This window comes from Leuciscus leuciscus, assembly GCF_965113295.1.
Source record: "Leuciscus leuciscus genome assembly, chromosome: 9".
NCBI classification, from domain to species: domain Eukaryota; kingdom Metazoa; phylum Chordata; class Actinopteri; order Cypriniformes; family Leuciscidae; genus Leuciscus; species Leuciscus leuciscus.
Window position 1 is genome coordinate 15406903 of NC_138733.1, and position 19714 is coordinate 15426616.

General features: G+C 37.1%; 2 protein-coding genes across 4 annotated transcripts; one reads left to right on the top strand and one right to left on the bottom strand.

The window, feature by feature from the left end:
• Positions 1-1252: 1252 nt before the first annotated feature.
• On the bottom strand, positions 1253-8716 carry pnkp (polynucleotide kinase 3'-phosphatase). The gene is made up of 17 exons (XM_082181180.1): positions 8577-8716; positions 8422-8468; positions 7949-8203; positions 6716-6979; positions 6446-6525; positions 6310-6367; positions 6086-6193; positions 4950-5021; positions 4763-4811; positions 4043-4113; positions 3684-3776; positions 2958-3054; positions 2799-2860; positions 2517-2626; positions 2345-2432; positions 1790-1857; positions 1253-1637 (listed from the first exon to the last, which is right to left on the bottom strand). Exons 1-17 carry the CDS (start codon positions 8701-8703, stop codon positions 1517-1519), a joined length of 1770 nt encoding a protein of 589 aa, XP_082037306.1. The 5' UTR covers positions 8704-8716; the 3' UTR covers positions 1253-1516.
• On the top strand, positions 8613-16583 carry LOC309507065 (TRPM8 channel-associated factor homolog). Of its 3 annotated transcripts, none has more exons than XM_082181157.1 (8): positions 8613-8746; positions 12510-13245; positions 13321-14312; positions 14397-14491; positions 14636-14849; positions 14944-15183; positions 15301-15638; positions 16013-16583. In XM_082181157.1, exons 2-8 carry the CDS (start codon positions 12629-12631, stop codon positions 16253-16255), a joined length of 2739 nt encoding a protein of 912 aa, XP_082037283.1. In that variant the 5' UTR covers positions 8613-8746; positions 12510-12628; the 3' UTR covers positions 16256-16583. The 3 variants fall into 3 exon arrangements, with proteins under 3 accessions (XP_082037283.1, XP_082037284.1, XP_082037285.1); XM_082181158.1 differs by lacking the exon at positions 8613-8746 and adding an exon at positions 9802-11496; XM_082181159.1 differs by lacking the exon at positions 8613-8746 and adding an exon at positions 12058-12193.
• Positions 16584-19714: the final 3131 nt, after the last annotated feature.

Below are 19714 nucleotides of genomic sequence, written 5' to 3' on the forward strand. Positions count from 1 at the left end.
AACGTGTACTATGAGTGCGTGTACACTAAAATCCAAGCCAACGTTCATATTTATAAAATCAGTCTTAACGTGCAAATGTACTTAGTGTAACCAGTCCTACTCCCCTCTAGAGCGCCTCTAGAAGCCAGGGTAGTGAGGTATACACACACGCAGCTCTTACTGGCCTGTTACACTCACCCTACAGTTTTTTGTGTGTACGGTCGGTCTCTGAATCACACGTACGCACATTTGAGAAATCAAATGTCACATTTGAGAAATCAAATGTAGGACGGTTTCTACACAAAGTTTTATAAATGAGGCCCCTTATGTCCAAAATATTTTTATGCCATATGTTTCAAATGTTATATGAATACATTTAACTTATTAATATATAGCCTATATTTTATTTACATGTATATATGTTTTTGAAAGAAGTCTCTTATGCTCACAAAGGCTGCATTTATACAAAACTACAGTAATATTGTTAAATATTATCACAACTTAAAATAAGTTAATTCTTACAGTGAAGAAGTTTCTGTCCGTTTTCAAACTATTAAGCCACATTCAACTTGATGCTAACTCATTTCTGATGCTGTTGAGCCATAATTACTCAACAAAGTTTAAGAAACGTTGCAAGAGGGTTAAACTGATAAGGGCCTATTCTATTGCCACACTTTTTGTGGCAATCACACAAAAAAAAAGGCACCCACCCACTGACACTACAAGATAATCATTCTGATTTTGGGCCCAATTCTCCCCTTCCAATAATCCAGATTTTTCGGTTCTGCAGTTGGATATTATTGGGGTTGTGTGAGGGGAACCCTGATCAGATAGCGAGCTGACAGAAGACAGAAGCATAACACGACTACTTCTAAACCTTAGTCTTTTTTTTCCATGAATTTTCTGTAAAAAGCAACCCTAAAACTATTATTGTGATTTTTTTCTTGCCCATCGTCACATCTCGGCTTTTCTCACAACCTTTTAAATCTATGATTTTTTTTTTTTATCAACATGTTTGTGGTCTCTTACATTTTGAAAATCTGATAAGATTTTAAAAGTCTTTTAGTGTGGGCCAGCCTTAAGCTGGGACTCCAGAGATTTATAGCGCACAAACACAACATTTCGAATATACGTTTTCTGAGATTTAGAAAGCAATCTAAGCTATAAATAAAGTCTTGTTTTACAGACAAGAAAAAACCCAAAAAACTTAAATAACACCCAAACACTGGAAAATATTGAAGCAAGTTGTTTTTGATCAAACTGAAACAAGCAATTGTTTCCTCAATATTTTTTTTATTATACACTTTTATTAGTGTCTTTATAACAGCAGGTTGATTTTAGCATCTATGGGTAAATTTACCAAACAACATTTAAAAAGTAACACATTAAAGTCAGTGAAAGACAAGTGTAAAAATGAGAAACACAATATTTAAATTAGCATTGTATTATCAATCATGTTCCGAATTTTCAATGAATTTTTCTTCTGCTAAGTTGGGTTGTTCAGCCTTTTTCTTCATTTTTCACTCAAACATCAGACTCAGCCCTCAGAGAACTGCCTGAAGAGGAACTCTGATCTTTTGTCACTGAAATTAGGCACAAAATGAATCTGCAGGATTTCAGAGAAGGCCTCAGACAAACTGGGTGCCACAAATTTTTTCCTACAGAGAACAAGAAAAAGTCAGAAACCAAGCTGCTCAGTAATAAATTAGTAAATAAAGATAAAAGATAAAGAAGCTCGTTCAAAGGTGTGATTTCCTGGCAATATGATCTGGTACAGTGGAATAAACTCAGCTTGCTGCGGTTCACTCACTTGTAGCTGTGAAACACCATGTCATTGACATGAACATGCTTTGTGGCAGAAGGAATCATCTCACGAAACTACAGCAAAAAACAAACAAGATGACGTAAATCAGTGACTGACTTTGCATTTCTGGACTTTTCGCATGTTTACAGTTAGTAAAATGGGTTTTTTTATATAGAATTTTATATTTAAAGTCACCATGAAACAGAAGTTGAGATAGTCTTTTCTTCCCTATGGTGGCGTATATCTGAGTGAAAGGGCTTCTCCAATGAGAAAAAAATAAAAATAAATGTAGGGCATGACTTGATTTTGTCCATGTGGAATTGATTAGATGGTTGTGGTTTGCTATTGGTCGATCTCATGTGAGTAACAGGTTGTCCCACCCTCGCGCCAGCTATCACATCATCAGAGAAGAGAAGTGAATTTTCACATTAATTAAAAAATAATAATAATAATAATGATAAATAATTTATAATACCTGTAAATACTGCAATAATAAATAAGTATTGTTAATTTTGATTTCATGGTAACTTTAATGTAAAAAACGACAGTAAAGACAGATACCCTGTTGTTATGCTTTGCTTGTTCCAGACTGGTTGAGAAGTTGAAACACCTGCAGGGGACTCCAGCGCTTTGACTGACATCTACATATCTGTGGAGAAAATCATCGATGGTGCCATTTCAGTTGAAAAGACAAAGATAAACAAGCATCTGCTTTGGAAACAGAGGTAGGCACCTTTTTCTCGACTCAGGGTCAGGGTTAGTGTTATCCACCGCTACGCTCTGGCCTTCCTTCAGAGCGCGTTCACAGGCTGACACACACTGCTGCCAGGAGCCAAGCATGTCCTAGAGTTCATGTGCAGATGTCACAGCATTCAAAGGCAGTTAAAACAAGATATTATACACTTTTAAATCCTAAAAATCTTCTGAACCAAATTTGCTCGATCCTGCTCTTGGAGATCTACTTCTTGTCTCTGGGTTCTCAGTTCTCTGTTGTGTTAGCAATGTAACAACTCACCCTGTTCACATATGCATAGCCCTTTGGAATGATGTGTGTCTGGAAGAATGTGGATTTGCCCGCTGCAAAAAATCCCCCCAAAAAACAAGGGTTATATCATAAAAATTGGTCACCTGCAAGGAGTAAGAAGAAAAAACAAACACTGAAAAAAAGGCTCACATCCAGGGAATCCCACTGCTACAATGACTTCCTGTTTGGTAGATGTGAGGGATGTATCAGGAGGATCGTAAAGACGCATTTTGGAGTCTAATTTCCTCTGGACAATGATACAAAAACACAAAACATTATTACAGATATTTAGTACAGTAATGTCCAAAAAGTTTGGGCCAGTAAGATTTTTAAAAGAAGTCTCTTATGCTCACCAAGGCTGCATTTATTTTATCAAAAATAACACTAAAACAGTAATATTGTGAAATAGTATTACAATTTAAAGTAATTTAGTTTTCCATTTGACTACATTTTAAAATGTAATTTATTCCTGTGATGCAAAGCTGACTTTTCAGCATCATTACTCGTCAGTGTCACATGATCATTCAGAAATCATTCTAATATGCTGATTTGCTGCTCAAGAAACATTGAAAACCATAAGACATTTTTTTTTAGGACTCTTTGATGAATGAAAACAGCATTTATTTGAAATATATATTTTTTTTGTAACCTTATAAATGTATTTAGTGCCAATTTTGATCAATTTAATCCATCTTTACTGAATTAAAGTACTTGTTTCTTTAAAAAAAAAAAATCTTACTGACCCAAAACTTTTGAATGGCAGTGTGAAGTACCCAACTAAGGTACAAAACATAAATAACCATACATGTAAATAACACAATACATAAATAACACAACAGACTGTGGAAAACTTGCAAGTGAAATAAAATCGTTTACAGGGTCAAACTCTGGCAAGCTGAATTGTGCGGGTTTCCAGCCCAAGAAGTATTCCTCTGGGGTGTGAAACTGAAGACCAATGTTGAGGGCAAACTGAGGGCACAAGAGATAAGGGATAAAAACCTGTAAAGCTGTATTATGTCAAAAGCCCACATAATTGTAAAGTTTCCCTTTTTTGTTATTCTAAAATGGAGCAAGAAAAACACTACCATGCCCTCTTGTGGCCAAACCAGAGAAAAGCTATTACACGTGATTTACCTTTACATTAATATAATGTATTATAAAATGCAGTAACTCTTAGTAACAATAACAAATTCAATCTGCTTATGAGTAATGAAGACTGCAGTTAACGTCATTACCAGTCTGTCACTGCAGGAGAAGTCTTTCTTCTTTTTCCCTGGGGCCCAGTTAGCAGGACGTCCTGCTGCATCTGTAAATGAGGGAAAACCATTACTGAGCATGTAAATCTGAGATGTTATTTTGTACTATGTGCAGGAAATAAAATACATAAAATAAAAATTTAAAACAATGTTTTTGGTTGCACTTTATTTCAAGTGTGACTGCAGTCAGTGTAATTGGCGTGCCGAAAGGTAGCGGGACGTTTGAAAACGGAAAACATACGGAGAGCAGCAGCTTATGTTTCTGCTCTGACAGCCGGAAGATCACGCCGAACACGGTGAGTGCATGTCAGAAATCAGGAATGGTGAGAGGACATTGGGCTTGGTATGTTTTAAGTCTTCAAATCAAACTTGGGTCTTTAGCCGACAACGTGTAAATCCTGTCTAGCTAGTGCGCTTCCCATAGCGTTTACGCATTAGGTCAGTATATGGAGAGTAGGTAGTCTTTTGTGGCTGTTTGAACACATTTGACCACATGAGTGTTTACACAATGAAAGCAATCCGGTCGAATGCGTTTTCAACCACCTCTGGAAGTGGTCGAAAGTGGACAAGCTCAGAACGTTTTAGACCCCGTTTACACCTCTATTTAGCGCCATCCACTTCTGATCCGATCGACCAAAACGCATCTTAATACCAGGTGTAAACAGGGCCTTAGACTAGTATGAACTTGATTTAGCTCACCTCCAACATAGAAGCTCTGTGACACATCTATTGTCACTCCACCATTCGCCTGCAAAACACAACAGTGTCTTAATATACATAGCCTACTGGGACTGAACTTGCTGCTTGTATGTAATGTAAAGCAAATGATACTTTAAAATGCAATTCCTGTAATAGACAACTACAAATAACCACAATAGTGATTCACCTTCTCACACAGATGTTCCCACATTCCGATAACAGGCTTTCTGTAAATGCCAGGGGCTGTGGAAACAAACACCTGAAAAAAGACAACGTGTTCACATTCGTAAATAAGTTAAGAGAAATACATCTACAACACTCAATTTTCAAACTTGCTAATTGTAAAGACATTTATAATGTTACAAAATATTTATATTCCAAATAAATTGTGTTTTTTTGTTGTTGTTTTTTTACTTTTTTTATTCCAGAAAAAACTGCATCACGGTTTCCACAAAACTTCCACAACTTTTTCAACATTGATAATAATAAGTAAACAAAAAGTTTCTTGAGCAGCAACTCAGCATATTAGAATGATTTCTGAAGGATCATGTGACACTGAAGACTGGAGTAATGATGCTGAAAATTCAGCTTTGAAAATGGTTCTTTTAAATGATATTAATCATTCACAATATTACTGTTTTGACTGTATTTTTGATCAAATAAATGCAGCCTTGGTGATCATGAGATTTCTTTAATAAACACTAAAATAATTTGTTACATTTATATAGCGCTTTTCTGGGTGCTCAAAGCGCTTTACGTAGAATGGGGGAATCTCCTCAACCACCACCATTGTGCAGCACTACCTGGATGATGCGATTGCAACCATATTGCGCCAGAATGCCCACCACACACCAGCTTATTGGTGGAGAGGAGACAGAGTTATGAAGCCAATGAGTATATATGGGGATTCCATGATGATGGACAGAGGCCTCTGGGCAAATTTGGCCAGGATGCCAGGGTTAAACCCCTACTCTTTTTCGAAGGGACAATATGGGATTTTTAATGATCAGAGAGTCAGGACCTCGGTTTAACCTCTCATCCGAAGGACGGTGCTTTTTGACAGTATAGTGTCCCCATCACTATACCGGGGCATTAGGACCCACACAGACCACAGGGTGAGCGCCCCCTGCTGGCCTCACTAACACTAACACAGCAACCTAGTTTTCACAGGAGGTCTCCCATCCAGGTATTGACCAGGCTCAGCCCTGCTTATCTTCAGTGGGCAACCAGTCTTGGGCTACAGGGTGATATGGCTGCTGGTAATAATCTTACAGACCCCAGACTTCTGAACACTATAGTGTATGTAGTGAGCGTGTCATTAACCTGGATGGGCAACTGAAGTGTCTGTAGAATATCCTCAGCTTTGGACTTAAACACCTCCGGTCTGAGTTTTCCTCGAGATATTCCCATCTGATTGGTGAAAAATACCACCTAAACAGAGCAAAGCAAAGTAAAACCAACTGGACATTTATTGATGCTCTAACTTCCTTTATGAAACATTATATTATACTGACAACATCAACAAGTGATAGTGGATTAGGAAGCACCTTGTATCCTTTCTTCAACAGACTGGCCAGTCTGGGCTGAATCTCTGGGAAAAGAATCCTAAACAAGAGTAAAACATCATCAAGTGAGAGACAACAAACAGCTGCAGGGTAAAGCAAGTTCTTCAACTAGACTCACTTCCAGTCATCTGGACTTGTGGGAAATACTTTCCCAGACTTTGTAGTGATAATGCAGCCGTCAATGTCAAAACCTGCGACCTGAATCACACAAAACAGCATGAAACATTATAGAAGCATAATGGTTTGATGGTTAAACACTGTGTGCTGAATAAACACTGTATGCTGAATAAACACTATATGCTGAACAAACACTACATGCTGAATAAACACTATGTGCTGAACAAACACTACATGCTGAATAAACACTATGTGAAAGTTCATGTCTTACTTTGGAGCTTTCTGGAACCCCTGCTGCAGTGAACAGCATAAGGCTGCCGATTTGTTGCCAGTGACTCTGAGAGCAAGTGGAAGATGGAGCGCTGGGTTTGATAGTTGGTGAGTCCAGGTTTTTATCACTCTCTCTATCAGCAAATGCTTGTAACTGCTTAAGCTTTTTCTCAGATGAGGTTTGTTCATCTTCATCATCCTCATCGTCACGCCCTCGTTTCATGCGAGGGACGTCCTTCTCTGGGCTGCGAGGTCGTTTTGTTGCCTGAGAAAAAAGAGCCAAGGTTTTATGGGATATTTCATTTGATTTTATGACATAAAATAACTCTAATAATAATAATAATTTAAAAGAAAAAAAATGGGTTGAAAGTGTTTGAAAATGTCTGTACCACAGAAATGAAAAATGTAAATTTCCCACTAATAAACAATAAATGTTTCTTTTATGAATTTATACACTCCTGCAGACTTGGATTAACTAACCTTTTAGCTTTATTAATGTATTCTTCAATATTGTTTTTGTCCTAGCTCACTGTTTCTTGCATGTTTCTTCAAAAACACACAGAAAAATAAAACAGTGTTTCTAAAGCATAAATACAATATTATTATAAACACTTCCAAAAAAATAAATAACTGCAATAATACAATTGATGACATCTATATAAATTCAGAATGAGGAAATGCATTATAGCCATTCAATTGTGATACAGAATTGCCATGTGCCAACATTTATATTTCCTTCTGTAAAACTATGTTAGATAAAGTTGATCTATTATTATCAAAATATATTTAACTTATTAAAATGCAGCAAAAATACTGTTGACGAAGAAATGTGCAGAACTGTGTTTACAAGAGCAATTTGGGAGGATGACTGTCCAAAAAAAAAAAAAAAAAAAGAATATTATTAAATAATAATAGAAATAATAATAATAATTTATTGGCTTTTTTAAACACGGTCCTTTTAATTCCAACAATGCAATTTGTTGTAGCTAAACTTTAAAAAAAATCATACTGAGAGATGGAAAATAATATGTTGATATATATATATATATATATATATATATATATATATTTTTATTTTTTATTTTTTTGAAATATAAATCTTTTGTAACATTTTACATGTCTTTACTGTCCCTTTTGACCAATCTGATGCATTCTAGTTGAATAAAAGTGTTAATTTAATTTTTTTCCATTTTTCTTTACAAATATTTTTTTAAAACATGGATTATCTTGATACCTTTTTTGAAGATTTAGAAAAGAAATCCTGGATGCTCCTTTTGGGATAATTTGAGCTTTTCTGTTCATCTCTGCTTTCATCTGCTACATTTCTATTCTTCTGAGGAGAGGAAGACTTTTCATTTGAATTTCCAACAAATTCCACAGTGAACGGGTGGGACTGATCAACCAAGTACAGTGTGGAACCAGATGTCAGACATCCAGACTCGCCACGACCCAAAGACTGACCGTCCAGGGAAGATGGGTTGGGCCCGAGCTGTAGAAACACAGAATGGATTGTACTCACTTATGCTTTCCTAGAGATTTAAGTATTTAAAAAATAATTGGTTTCATAAAATGTACTCTCTTAGTAAATTGTAACATGCTGTTGTTTTTGTTTGTTTTTTGTTTTTGTTTTTCTTGTGTGTGTGTGTGTGTGTGTGTGTGTGTGTGTGTGTGTGTGTGTGTGTGTGTGTGTGTGTGTGTGTTTGTTACCTGCGTAACCAGAACTTCCTGTTTGGCATAGTTGGCCACAAGTTTGACTGTCAAAAAGAGAAGCACCACGTCATTCTTTATGATTATGAGCAGAACACAAACGTGACGCGTTCAACTTTTTGTATAATTAAGCTGGGTGTGATGAGAAAACCCACCCTGATGCCTCGAGCACTTCTTGTCTGAAATTCTGGATTCAGGGCCTCGACCAAACATAAGAGCTCGACCATCAGCCAGCTCCACCCGAGCTCCATTCACACTCACTAGTGCGCACTGCATCGCCATTCACAGACGAGAACAGCTGGACTGCAGGAGGAGAGAAGTTACAGTAAGAAATACAATGATTTAAGATTCAAATAAGTTAGTCTAAATGTAGGCCTGTGCTAAATTACCAATCTTCTGTACATTTGGTATTTATTTAGCGAGCTAATTATTAATATTTAACCAGATAACGTTAACTGAAAAGTGACCCATTAGCTACATGCCGTAACTTTTTAATACGTCTTTTAATGTTTCATGTGTAAAAACAATTATCTTAGTCGGACTTTGACACCAGAGGGATTCAAATAGGCTCAAGCTAACTTTAAAACCTGTGCAGTCTGTGTGAACCTAGACAGTTTCTCAAACTTATATTTCAATCAGGCCACCAAAATTTGACTAAATACACAAGACAAAATCCAAATAGCACTTACCTGTTGTCTAAAACTTTAACGTTTCTTGCGATTCATTTGTTGTACATACTTCACGGCTCCGGTTCGTAAATATTTCCGATGTGGAACAACGGCGCCCGTAGTTTGGTTCCCATGTCATTGGGAGTCGCAGTTAGTAATCTATAGTTTCTGCCACAACAGTTACAGGTTTTCTCAGTCGCTTTGGTGCATTTCTCACATCACTATTTACATTTGCACAACAGTAGCAGTTCTCAAAACAGTTAGTACAAACTGAAAAACCTAGTTGATAACCTGCAAAAGCGTGTCACTTGCTCACAATGGATAGCTCATTCCTCAAAAGCAAGTATTCATGTCAATGAAAGTGTCAGTGTCATCAAGACACCATTGTTTATGAACAAGATAGTCAAATGGCTTTGTCATTTTTTCATTATGACAGTTTACTCTGTAAATGTTTTCCAATGCAAAAAAAGTCAGATCTTGGTGACACTACCTGAAAATGCTCAAGAAAGCTCTATATACTATTTGCACAGCCATTTGAAAAATACAATAAAGTTACACATTACTGTATTTAGTGAGGTAACTGAGTACAAGACATATGTATGTTTCACATTTTTACTGCATATGCTCTTTGCAATTCTAATTTGTTCACAGCATTGTGCAAAAGAAAAAATACACCCTTATTTACAACAAACATAAACACCCTTTGGGTAGAGCTGTGCACAACTGTAAACAATATTGCAGTACATATTGGAACTGAACATACAACATACATAGTACTGTAATCATTCATGCACATCCAGACGTTCCTCTCTGTCTGGCCACATAATTTCATCTACATCACAGTGAATATCATCTCTTGCAATGCAGCGAGGAAAGTATTTCAGGAAAAAAAAAAGATTTAGAAAAATGTGTAAAATTAGCTTGAGAGATTTTGACAACTAGTTCAACATTTTTTTATGTAATGACTCAAGCAATGACATGAGGACTATTAGTTTTATATGGAATGACTATTCAGCATTCACAAGTATAGTTCATTTTGACTGACATGACATAAGCCAATGATAATGTTATAAAACAGCAGAGAGTTGTATGAAAGCAATTGATGCATGTCCAAAAGCATTTGCAATTTGTTGGAAGGAATGAGAAACTGCTACTATGATGTGCACAAATGACTAAATGTTGTGGAGGTTGAACTAACTGTTGTTCAAATGTAAATAGTGATGTGAGAAATGCACCAAAGCGACTGAGAAAAACTGTAATGTAGGTAAAGTTACTACTATAACAGTGTGGTGACATGGTGTTGGCCACCGCTGTCATTAACCAATTTTGTATTTTTCTCAGAACATACACACGTAGCCTATTTTATTGTATAGCCCACTAAAACAAACTGTATTGAAAGTTTTTTAAAAGCAGTTAATGATAGAATGTGCTTTGTTCTTGGTTCTAATTGCTCACAACCAGTGGGAAACTACAAAAGATAGATAGATAGATAGATAGATAGATAGATAGATAGATAGATAGATAGATAGATAGATAGATAGATAGATAGATAGATAGATATTTCATCTGGAATTTATAAAATCGCTGGATGTATGTTTTGCTATTGCTGTGTGATCTCAGTTGAGTTAGTGACAGGTTGTACCACCTTCGCGCCAGTAAACGCGTCATCAGAGAAGAAGAAAAATCATGTGCACAGATAAAACATTTATAATAAATACTGCTATATTTCATTTAAAAAATAAGACTTGTATAAGAAGAAAATAAGACAACAATTAAAAGTAGCCTGTCTGTTTTTTCTAGTATTTGTGTTGAAAGGGGGATTTAAAACTTTGTTTGTGTAGTGCCTGAAAAACAATACAAAGTGCACAGACAAAAGAATAGTGAGTCTATTCAGTTTGTTTACGCCGGTTAGATGATAAATCTTAAGTTTACATAAGTATTATCATGAGATAGGATATCCTGCTAATAATTATGGCTTGATAAACAGTTTATTTACTCTGCATAATCCAGTACCAACAGTTTATTTTAAAGTGGAAAGTGTTTTTGTCTTACAATTATGGAACCCCGCACATGACATATGGAAGAAAACATAGAATTTTTCATAGTCTGAAGCTAAAAATCAGAGTCTGTGCCCATCATACGCTTAGGCCTAGTGATTTTTTTGTGAAATTTGTCACTTATTACTGCTCAAAATCTGCAGACTGGCTTTGAAACAAATGAATAAGTTAATTATTAATTTGTGGCCATGATAACTTGTTTTTTCTCCCACACGTCATTTGGGGAGCTCTGTACGAAGCTACTCGTCTCACACAGGATACAAACTACAAATGCTGTAGGGAGTGGGTGATGGTGGTTTCTAGATAAACAAACAAAATGAAAAAGGTGTATTAATGGGCATGCTCCTAGGGTATGTAATTACAAAATTACATTTCTATTTGTTTTTAAATTTATGAAACTTGATTTTTTTTCTCTCTCCCTCTCATTTTCTGTCTTTGTGTAGGACTGAAAACCAATCAGTATAATTTTTCTCCATGCACTCAGTATTCAGACCCTTTAAAACTGTGTGTGATTTAAGCTTATTGATTTTCTGTGAAATTTGTCAATTATTGGCTTTCCTGTAGCTCAAACAGTAGAGCGTTGTCGCTTGCAATACCAAGGTCATGGGTTTGATTCTCAGGGAAAGCCAGAACTGAGAACTGATAAGAATGTCAAATGTGTACCTTGAAATGCAATGAATGTAAGTCTCTTTGCATAAAAGCATCTGCCAAATGCATAAATGTAAATGCTCAAAATCTGCAGACTGGCTTTGACTTTCGACAACTAGTGTTTATTCCTCTTGACCGTAAATCTGTGCAAAAATCTGGACAAAAGTTGTGTAGTGTATTCCAGTCTTTACCTAAAACAAGGAAACAAATGAATAAGTTAATTATTAATTTGTGGCCATGATATCTTGTTTTTTCTCCCACACGTTATTTGGGGAGCTCTGTACGAAGCTACTCGTCTCACACAGGATACAAACTACAAATGCTGTAGGGAGTGGTTGATGGTGGTTTCTAGATAAACAAACAAAATGAAAAAGGTGTTTTTATGGGCGTGTTCCTAGGGTGTGCTCCCGGTGAGCCATAGTCATAGCCACAAAAACATTCCTACAGTAGTTAGGCTTCACAAAGCTAAGAAGGAAAGTCATTTGAGCTTGTTTGTATCTACAGATAAAGGTGAGTGTGTGCAATTTAATATCAAGGTCACAATTGGGATTGGATGGGAAGTAAAGTTTCAATTGTGTTTATTTCAGATTTGTGTATACTACTGTATATTAAATGTAATTCATTAATTCAAACATGCACAAAATTAAATTTCTATTTGTTTCTAAATATATTACATGATTTTTTTTTTTTTTTTTTTTTTTCTGTCTTTGTGTAGGACTGAAAACCAATTGGTATAATTTTTTCTGCATGCACAAGCTCTGGTTGAACAAACCCAGTGTTCAGACCCTTTAAAACTGTGTGTGATTTGAATTACTAAAACAGAAGTAATTCACCATGGCACGCGAAGAGGACTACTACACTCTCATGTCTGGGCTGCAGGAGCTTGATTTCCAAGGAAAAGCAGTGCCCAGTGATCTTGTACTAATAGGTGAACATGCCTTTCCACTTGCCATGAATCCAAGAGGTCAGGTGTTGATGGCTGCATCTCATTACGGTCAGGGACGTATAGTGGTGTTGGGACATGAGGAATACCTAACACGCTTTCCTGGCCTCATAGAGAATGCTTTAATGTGGCTTATGCCGTGTACTGGTGATGCCGGCATTGTAGGAATTCAGGGGAGTTTACGTTCAGTAGCTGAAAACTTGAACTACTGCCCTATCAAGACTGAGCTAGGAGACTTCCGTAATGAATTAGCTATATATATCACAGATGCTTACAGTGTCGAGACCTGTGCAAAGGATCTGGTTGCTTTCCTCAAAGCTGGAGGTGGTTTGATCATTGCTGGCCAAGCATGGAGTTGGTCTTATGACCATCCACAAGAAAACACTTTAAAGAACTTTCCAGGAAACAAGGTGTGCAGTGTTGCAGGAATTTATTTCTCTGAACTCCCAGGAGAAGTTTGCAACTTTCCTGTCCCAAGAAACATCCCTTCTAGTTGGCTTTCTGTATCGTAAGTTCAGCACACATTTTTGCTTTTTACCCATTCTTTAAAAAACCATTCACTATTTGTCTTGTCTTTTTTCAGAATAGGCAAAGACTTCAAAGATGATCTAGAGTTCCTGCTACAAGGTGTGTCCGAGTTTGACACCCAAGGAGGGGCTATAGCATCTGAAGTGATGGTGCACGGACCATTAGCATTCCCCATTGCAGTCACTCCTGCTGGAAAAGCATTCATTGCTGGTGCTTATTATGGACAAGGTCGAGTAATTCTGGCATCCCATGAAGGCTACCTGGGGCGGGACTCTCTGTCCACATTCATGATCAATGCTATCAAGTGGCTTGATGAGGGTCGGAAGGGTGTTATTGGGATCCTACCCAGCCTCAAAGCAGCCCATGGGGTACTGAGAAAATCAGATTTAGATTGCCAGTTGACTGGCTTCAGAGAAGATCTAAGCGTCTACGTCTGCACTTCCTACAGTGATGCCCAATGTGCAGAGATCCAAGAATTTGTTGCTGAAGGTGGAGGACTTCTGATTGGGGGTCATGCCTGGTATTGGGCTCAGACCCACTGTGGCTGCAATGTGATGACCGAATACCCAGGAAATCATATTCTTAACAAGATGGGATTGTGTCTCTTAGGCAATACCTTGGGTGGAGGGTTATATAAGGCCCTAGATATAGAGCATAGTTGTAGAGAGGGGTACCACTTTCGTAGCATGCTGCAGCGGTTTGCTGAACATGTAAGCCTGGGGAAAGAATTGACTGCTAATGAACAGGGCTGCTTGAAGCAGTTGGGCAGTGACTGTGCCAGTTACCTTCGTATGTGTTCTCATGACAGTGCCGCCTACACCTCAGTAGTAGCAATTCTTAGTGACATAGTGCAAGAGGTCAGTGTTCCACAGGTGTGCAGTAATTGTCCTGTCAAATGTGCTAAAGACCACTTGATGCTCCACATTGGATCTGAGGTATACAAAGTGTCACCTAATCCTGATGCCCTACTTCCATACATCATTAAGGATAGACCCAACTTGCCCACTGTGTCTAATGCAAGAGTTCGGATCAGTGCTAACACTGCGGGTATGAAATATTTCTTGCCAAATGCAGGAGGAAAAATGTTTAGTTTGACTATTTTAAGCACTATAAAATGATTACTTGTTTCAGGTTGTGAAGAATGGATAAGCACAGGCTTATATCTTTCTCCTGGTATGAAGACGTACATATCAGTACCTCCAGAGATCGTTGGGAAAAATTGGCAGGTAATCAATACAGTCTACTCTATACATGTTTCCAATCAAGGAATGGTGCTGTATGTAATAGCTATACTTGTCATTCTAGATACAACCATATTACACATAGGGCTTGGAGAGCATGTTATTAACATGATGAGATACTCTATGTAGGTGCAGCTTGGTTGCCAGACAGATAACATTGGTGGAGCAAACATCCTGAAACGGGCTCCTGTGGTCCATGAGCGATTCCCTTTGGACACAGAAATGGTTCAGGTCTGGAATTTGTGGGGAGGGCTCATCTACCTAATAGCACCTCCCCAGAGCAAAGTGGATGGGGTGGACATTGTCGTGCAGGTCTCAGTACAGGCTCCATACTTCAAATCTGGTAAGAATTCTGAATTAATATTCAGTGAGCATCACAGTAAGGTTTCTATTCAGAACAATTAAAGGTACATGATAAAACTTGTTCTGTCCCTCAGGAGAGACTAGTGTAGCTGACTGGGTGAGCGGGATCCGTTCGGCACCTGCCCCCTGGGCAGAACTTGAGTTTGAGAACATCATCATCACATTGGAATCAGAATTTATAAGGAATCTGGACTGCCCTGATGAGGTGGCTACATTCTGGGATACCATAATGAGAAGCATAACTGACCTGGCAGCAAGGCCTGCCAAGTTGCCCCGCAAGGAGCGATTTGTTGCAGATGTTCAGATCTCTCACGGTCAGTGGTACTATTGCTGCGCTGAAAAAAAACATCACTATTACAACAGAATCATGCCATTATTACTAATTATATTCTCACAATTCTGATAACACATTCCCCCTTTCACCCCCTCAGGTTTCATGCATGCTGGATATCCCATCATGATGCAAACCATCTCTGCCCCAGCACTAATAAACGTAAAGGAAGCCTATAAAAGTGGTCTTTGGGGAGCCATTCATGAGTTGGGTCATAACCAGCAGCGTGGAGTTTGGGAGTTCCCTCCACACACCACTGAGTGCACCTGCAACCTGTGGTCCTTGTACGTACATGAGGAAGTTCTGCAAATGAATAGCGCTAATGCTCATCCAGCCATCACTCTAGAAAACCGTCAGGCTCGTGCCAAGATGTATCACAGTGGCGGAAAGGATTTAAAAAGCTGGAGCATGTGGACGGCGCTCGAGACTTACATGCAGGTAAGAACAGACTGTGTATAATGTTTTAACAGTTTGTTTAATTAGTTAAATGCATGTGTTTTAAAACATTGTTTGATAATGTACATTTTTGGTTACTTCTTCATTGCCAGTTTTGTAATTTTTTAAAGAGAGATTAAAGCAATAATGGATTATTTGTGAGCCCTAGAAGTAATAATTCATTATTTTAAGGTTAATTTTTAAAAACAAAACAATAAAACCTTATGTAGAATAAATAAATATAAAAATGTAATTGTAATTGTTTATGTAATTATTATAAAAAATATAATTATATAAATATAAAAATATATATATTTATACCCATTTTTTGTGTGTAATCTTCCATCATCTTTCTGTTTTGTTTTTTGTTTTTCAAGCTTCAGGAAAAATTTGGCTGGGATGCTTTTAAGAAAGTTTTTGCTGCCTACCATACTATGAGTGGAGTGCCAAATGACAATGCAGGCAAGATGAATCTGTATGCTGAGACCTTCTCCAAGGTGGTCAACATGAATTTGTCCCCCTTCTTCAAAGCGTGGGGTTGGCCCATCCAGCCCAGCACAGAAGAGAAGATCTCTCATCTCCCTGAGTGGAATGACCATCCTATGAGCCAGTACGCATAAGAACGTCTCAGTTTTAATATAATTGAGGGGTTAGATTAAGTATACAAGATGATATATGCTTATCTGGAGTTTCATGGACATTATTGTATTCATGTCTCTCATTTGAATGAATTGTGTGTAGTGAAGTGTGTAGATGAGCAATTGATTCATATCAATATAAGGCACAAACTTATACATATAATTTAAATATTCTGAATGGCTATTGGGTAAGTGGGCTAAGGTTAGGCTATATAACCTGAACATGCATGTTAAAAACACAACATATACATAAATACCAAAAACTACATGTATGTACTACAATTAATAAAACTGTCAGTATGGCATAGCATTTTGTATTGGTGTACTTTCCTTTCTTATGCAAGAGAATTAATCATACCTATTATTTTAAAAGATACTGAATGGTGCGTAATGTTAATGTGATTTGAAAATACAGAATTAAGCCTTATTGCTAAAGTTTATTTGAAAGTTTTAATCTAAACTCTGCATTGGCCGCTGAACAGCTCATTCACTGGTGCATCAGAGAATTGCTGAAGGAAGTTGACCATCTCATCTAGGCTGCGTTCCATAACAACATTCTGCTCTGTGTTGACTTTGAGGGCAGTCGCAGCACCGCTTAGGATGGGGCGGCCATTTTGATCGACGCAGCAGTAAGCGTTCCAGATGTACTCTGGGATGTTCACCCGTTTGACACTGTTTTTGATGATCCAGTTGTTAGAAGAAGGGATGGCACCAACCAGCACATAAGCCTGATGACAGTTTGCATTAAACAAGGTGGTCAGTTTAGACTCATGTTTTTTCCAAGCGTTCTGGTTCAGCGTTGGGTTTTGACATTGGTCAGGGTAAAGGTGGCATTGCGACTTGGAACTAACAGGAAGCAGGTACGATAAAAGAGAGCGAAAATTTAAAACAAATTCATCAACTTTTGAGGTGATTTTACGATGTTTTCGTCAAGGAAAAGCTTTTTTTTATATATTATGTATACCAAAGAGTAACTTTTAAGATTGGCAATAGATGTAATAATATTGTTCTTAATCAACACGTTGCTCCGCGATCGCTGACTGCACCCATGCACCATTAGAAAGCTTTCTCTCTCATCCTGTCAGATCCAAATATGGTCATTTCCTTTTAATCAGCAATCAATCGTGAAAGTAAAAGGGCTGAATGCGCAATCTCACTGGCTGATGATAAGCCCGTTTTCTCAAAATGACTTTTCTCTCATACTCCAAGTCCGAAATCTCCACTTCAGTAGCACCTACACCAAACTTTCTAGTCTTGTACCTAGTTATATTACGAAGATATTTACAGAGGGATTTGTAAATATATTATTCCTAGCCTGATTTAAATAACATTTTATTCCAAAAGACATGGCGAAAATCATTTTTTAAAAGATATTGACAGTATATATTATGATTTACAGAGTGACCCGGTGTGGGGGCGCGGTCATATGCCGCATCCTGACAGATGAGGCCAGGGAAGGACGAGCGTTCCGCAGCGACCTCCTCTGACAGGGGACTGGCGACAGAGAGTGGCGAGGCGAAGAGTCGCACAATGCCATCCGCGGCCTCTGGGGGCTCAGAGATGGGAATGACAGTTCTTTCTTGACAACGCCTTGGTTAAAGCATTATCTGGAATTAACAATCTGATACAAACAATCAAAATCAATCCTTATGTGTAAATTGAATATAACCATGCATCCAACTACTTATAATATACTACAATAATCATCCTTATCAAACAGACTTTCTAACTTTCTGAATATTTTTGCAAGTGTAACGGGTTGTATATAGTTGTTAAATTCCTGCATAAATGGGGACAGCGCCATCTGCTGGCGTCACTTGGTATTGCGCCACGGTGCTAAAAATAGCGAATTCTGGGTAATCCACAGCAGAACTTTTGATAACTGTTGTGGTAAGTCGCATGTTAAACGTTGCAGAGACAATAATAGCCTAAGTGCTTTAAATCTCACTACACAAGGTTTTATTTCACTGTATTTTTGTTATGATGTAACTAAGAGATGAATGCTGTTTGACGTCGAGTGAGTCATTAGTTTTAGAGTTGAATGTTAAATGTAGCATATGTTGCGTGGCTGCTGCTCCTCCGTCTGATTTACTGTGTGTTGTGTAGGGCTGTTCCATTCTCTGTCTGCGATGTCATGCCATTCCTGATTCGTTTTGGTTTCCCCTTGTGCAGGTAATATATTGAATTTGATGTTTATTTTTGTTGTGTGAAAAATGTATGTTATAACAGCAATATTCCTGTTGAAAACAATTTGCTGTTTTATATACTGTGTTTTCATATAGCAGAAATGCTTTAGAAGCTGGAGATTTTATTTATTTTATTTTATTTAACATTTTACTTTGGAAAAGACAAAGAATTGTGAAACATGTATATTTGTACTTTTGTTAAAAAAAGAATCATTCCACTATACGATCACATTTGAACCAGTTTAATAAAAAAGAGCAGAACTTTTGATAACTGTTGTGGGCTGTTCCATTCTCTGTCTGCGATGTCATGCCATTCCTGATTCGTTTTGGTTTCCCCTTGTGCAGATGACCCACATACACAACGAGACTGATACATAGAGGACCGTCACATAAGTACATGTATTGCTATCTCATTTAGAATTCTCATTTATAGTTGATTCTCAATCGATTTATCTTCCTCTGAAATGTGAGCATCTTTAAATACAAATGAACAAAAACATTTCTGTACAATAAAAGGCATGTATTAAACTTGTCATAATGATTTAAAACACATTTTTAGTTGTAAACTAGTAGTTTACTGAGAGTACACTAAAAGAGTAAAAACAATATATAAATGGTAAACTATAAGCATGATGTTAAGTTCAATTAAAGAAAACTTGTAGTATAAAACTACCAAACTAGTAGTTTTCTTTAAGTGAACTTAGCATCATACTTATAGTTTACCATTTATATATTATTTTTACTCTTTTAGTGTACTCTCAGTAAACTACTAGTTTAGTAGTTTTATTCTACAAGTTTTTTTTAAGTGAACTTAACATTATACTTATAGTTTACTATTTATATACATTTTTTGCAGTTGCAGTAGGCCTACAGTATACTACTATGTTCAAATGTTATTTTTTATACTTGAAAAATACCTTTAACTCTACTTTAATTTTAAAAACATTTGATTAGCTTCATGCATCCTTTTTTATCAACACTCGAATGTCAGTAAGTTTCATAAAGAAAGACAACATTTTGTTAAAATGTTGAGAAAATAGTTGAGAAAATCACATTTTTGTCAAAGACTACGCCTTGATCAGATCCAGAACGATGATCAAAACACAGGTGGAGTAGATCGAGTCCAACACCCCCAAAGCTTCACAGTCGTTTTCTCTTCATGGGTTAGGCCTACGCTTCATTTCATTTGAAAACATTAAGCAGTTTTGATTTGCAAGCTGTTTAATGTTTGATGATCACATTATTTTACATTTGA

What these genes read in the sequence shown, in the direction of transcription:
- pnkp (XM_082181180.1), bottom strand. Translation starts at nt 8,703, where the DNA reads ATGGCGATGCAGTGCGCACTAGTGAGTGTGAATGGAGCTCGGGTGGAG. An exon ending in ACAAGTCCAGATGACTGGAA is followed by an intron (nt 6,368 to 6,445) that starts GTGAGTCTAGTT and finishes ACTCTTGTTTAG; the next exon opens with GATTCTTTTCCCAGAGATTC. An exon ending in GACCCTGAGTCGAGAAAAAG is followed by an intron (nt 2,433 to 2,516) that starts GTGCCTACCTCT and finishes TTTTCTCCACAG; the next exon opens with ATATGTAGATGTCAGTCAAA.
- LOC309507065 (XM_082181157.1), top strand. Translation starts at nt 12,629, where the DNA reads ATGGCACGCGAAGAGGACTACTACACTCTCATGTCTGGGCTGCAGGAG. An exon ending in TCTAGTTGGCTTTCTGTATC is followed by an intron (nt 13,246 to 13,320) that starts GTAAGTTCAGCA and finishes GTCTTTTTTCAG; the next exon opens with AATAGGCAAAGACTTCAAAG. An exon ending in GATCAGTGCTAACACTGCGG is followed by an intron (nt 14,313 to 14,396) that starts GTATGAAATATT and finishes TACTTGTTTCAG; the next exon opens with GTTGTGAAGAATGGATAAGC.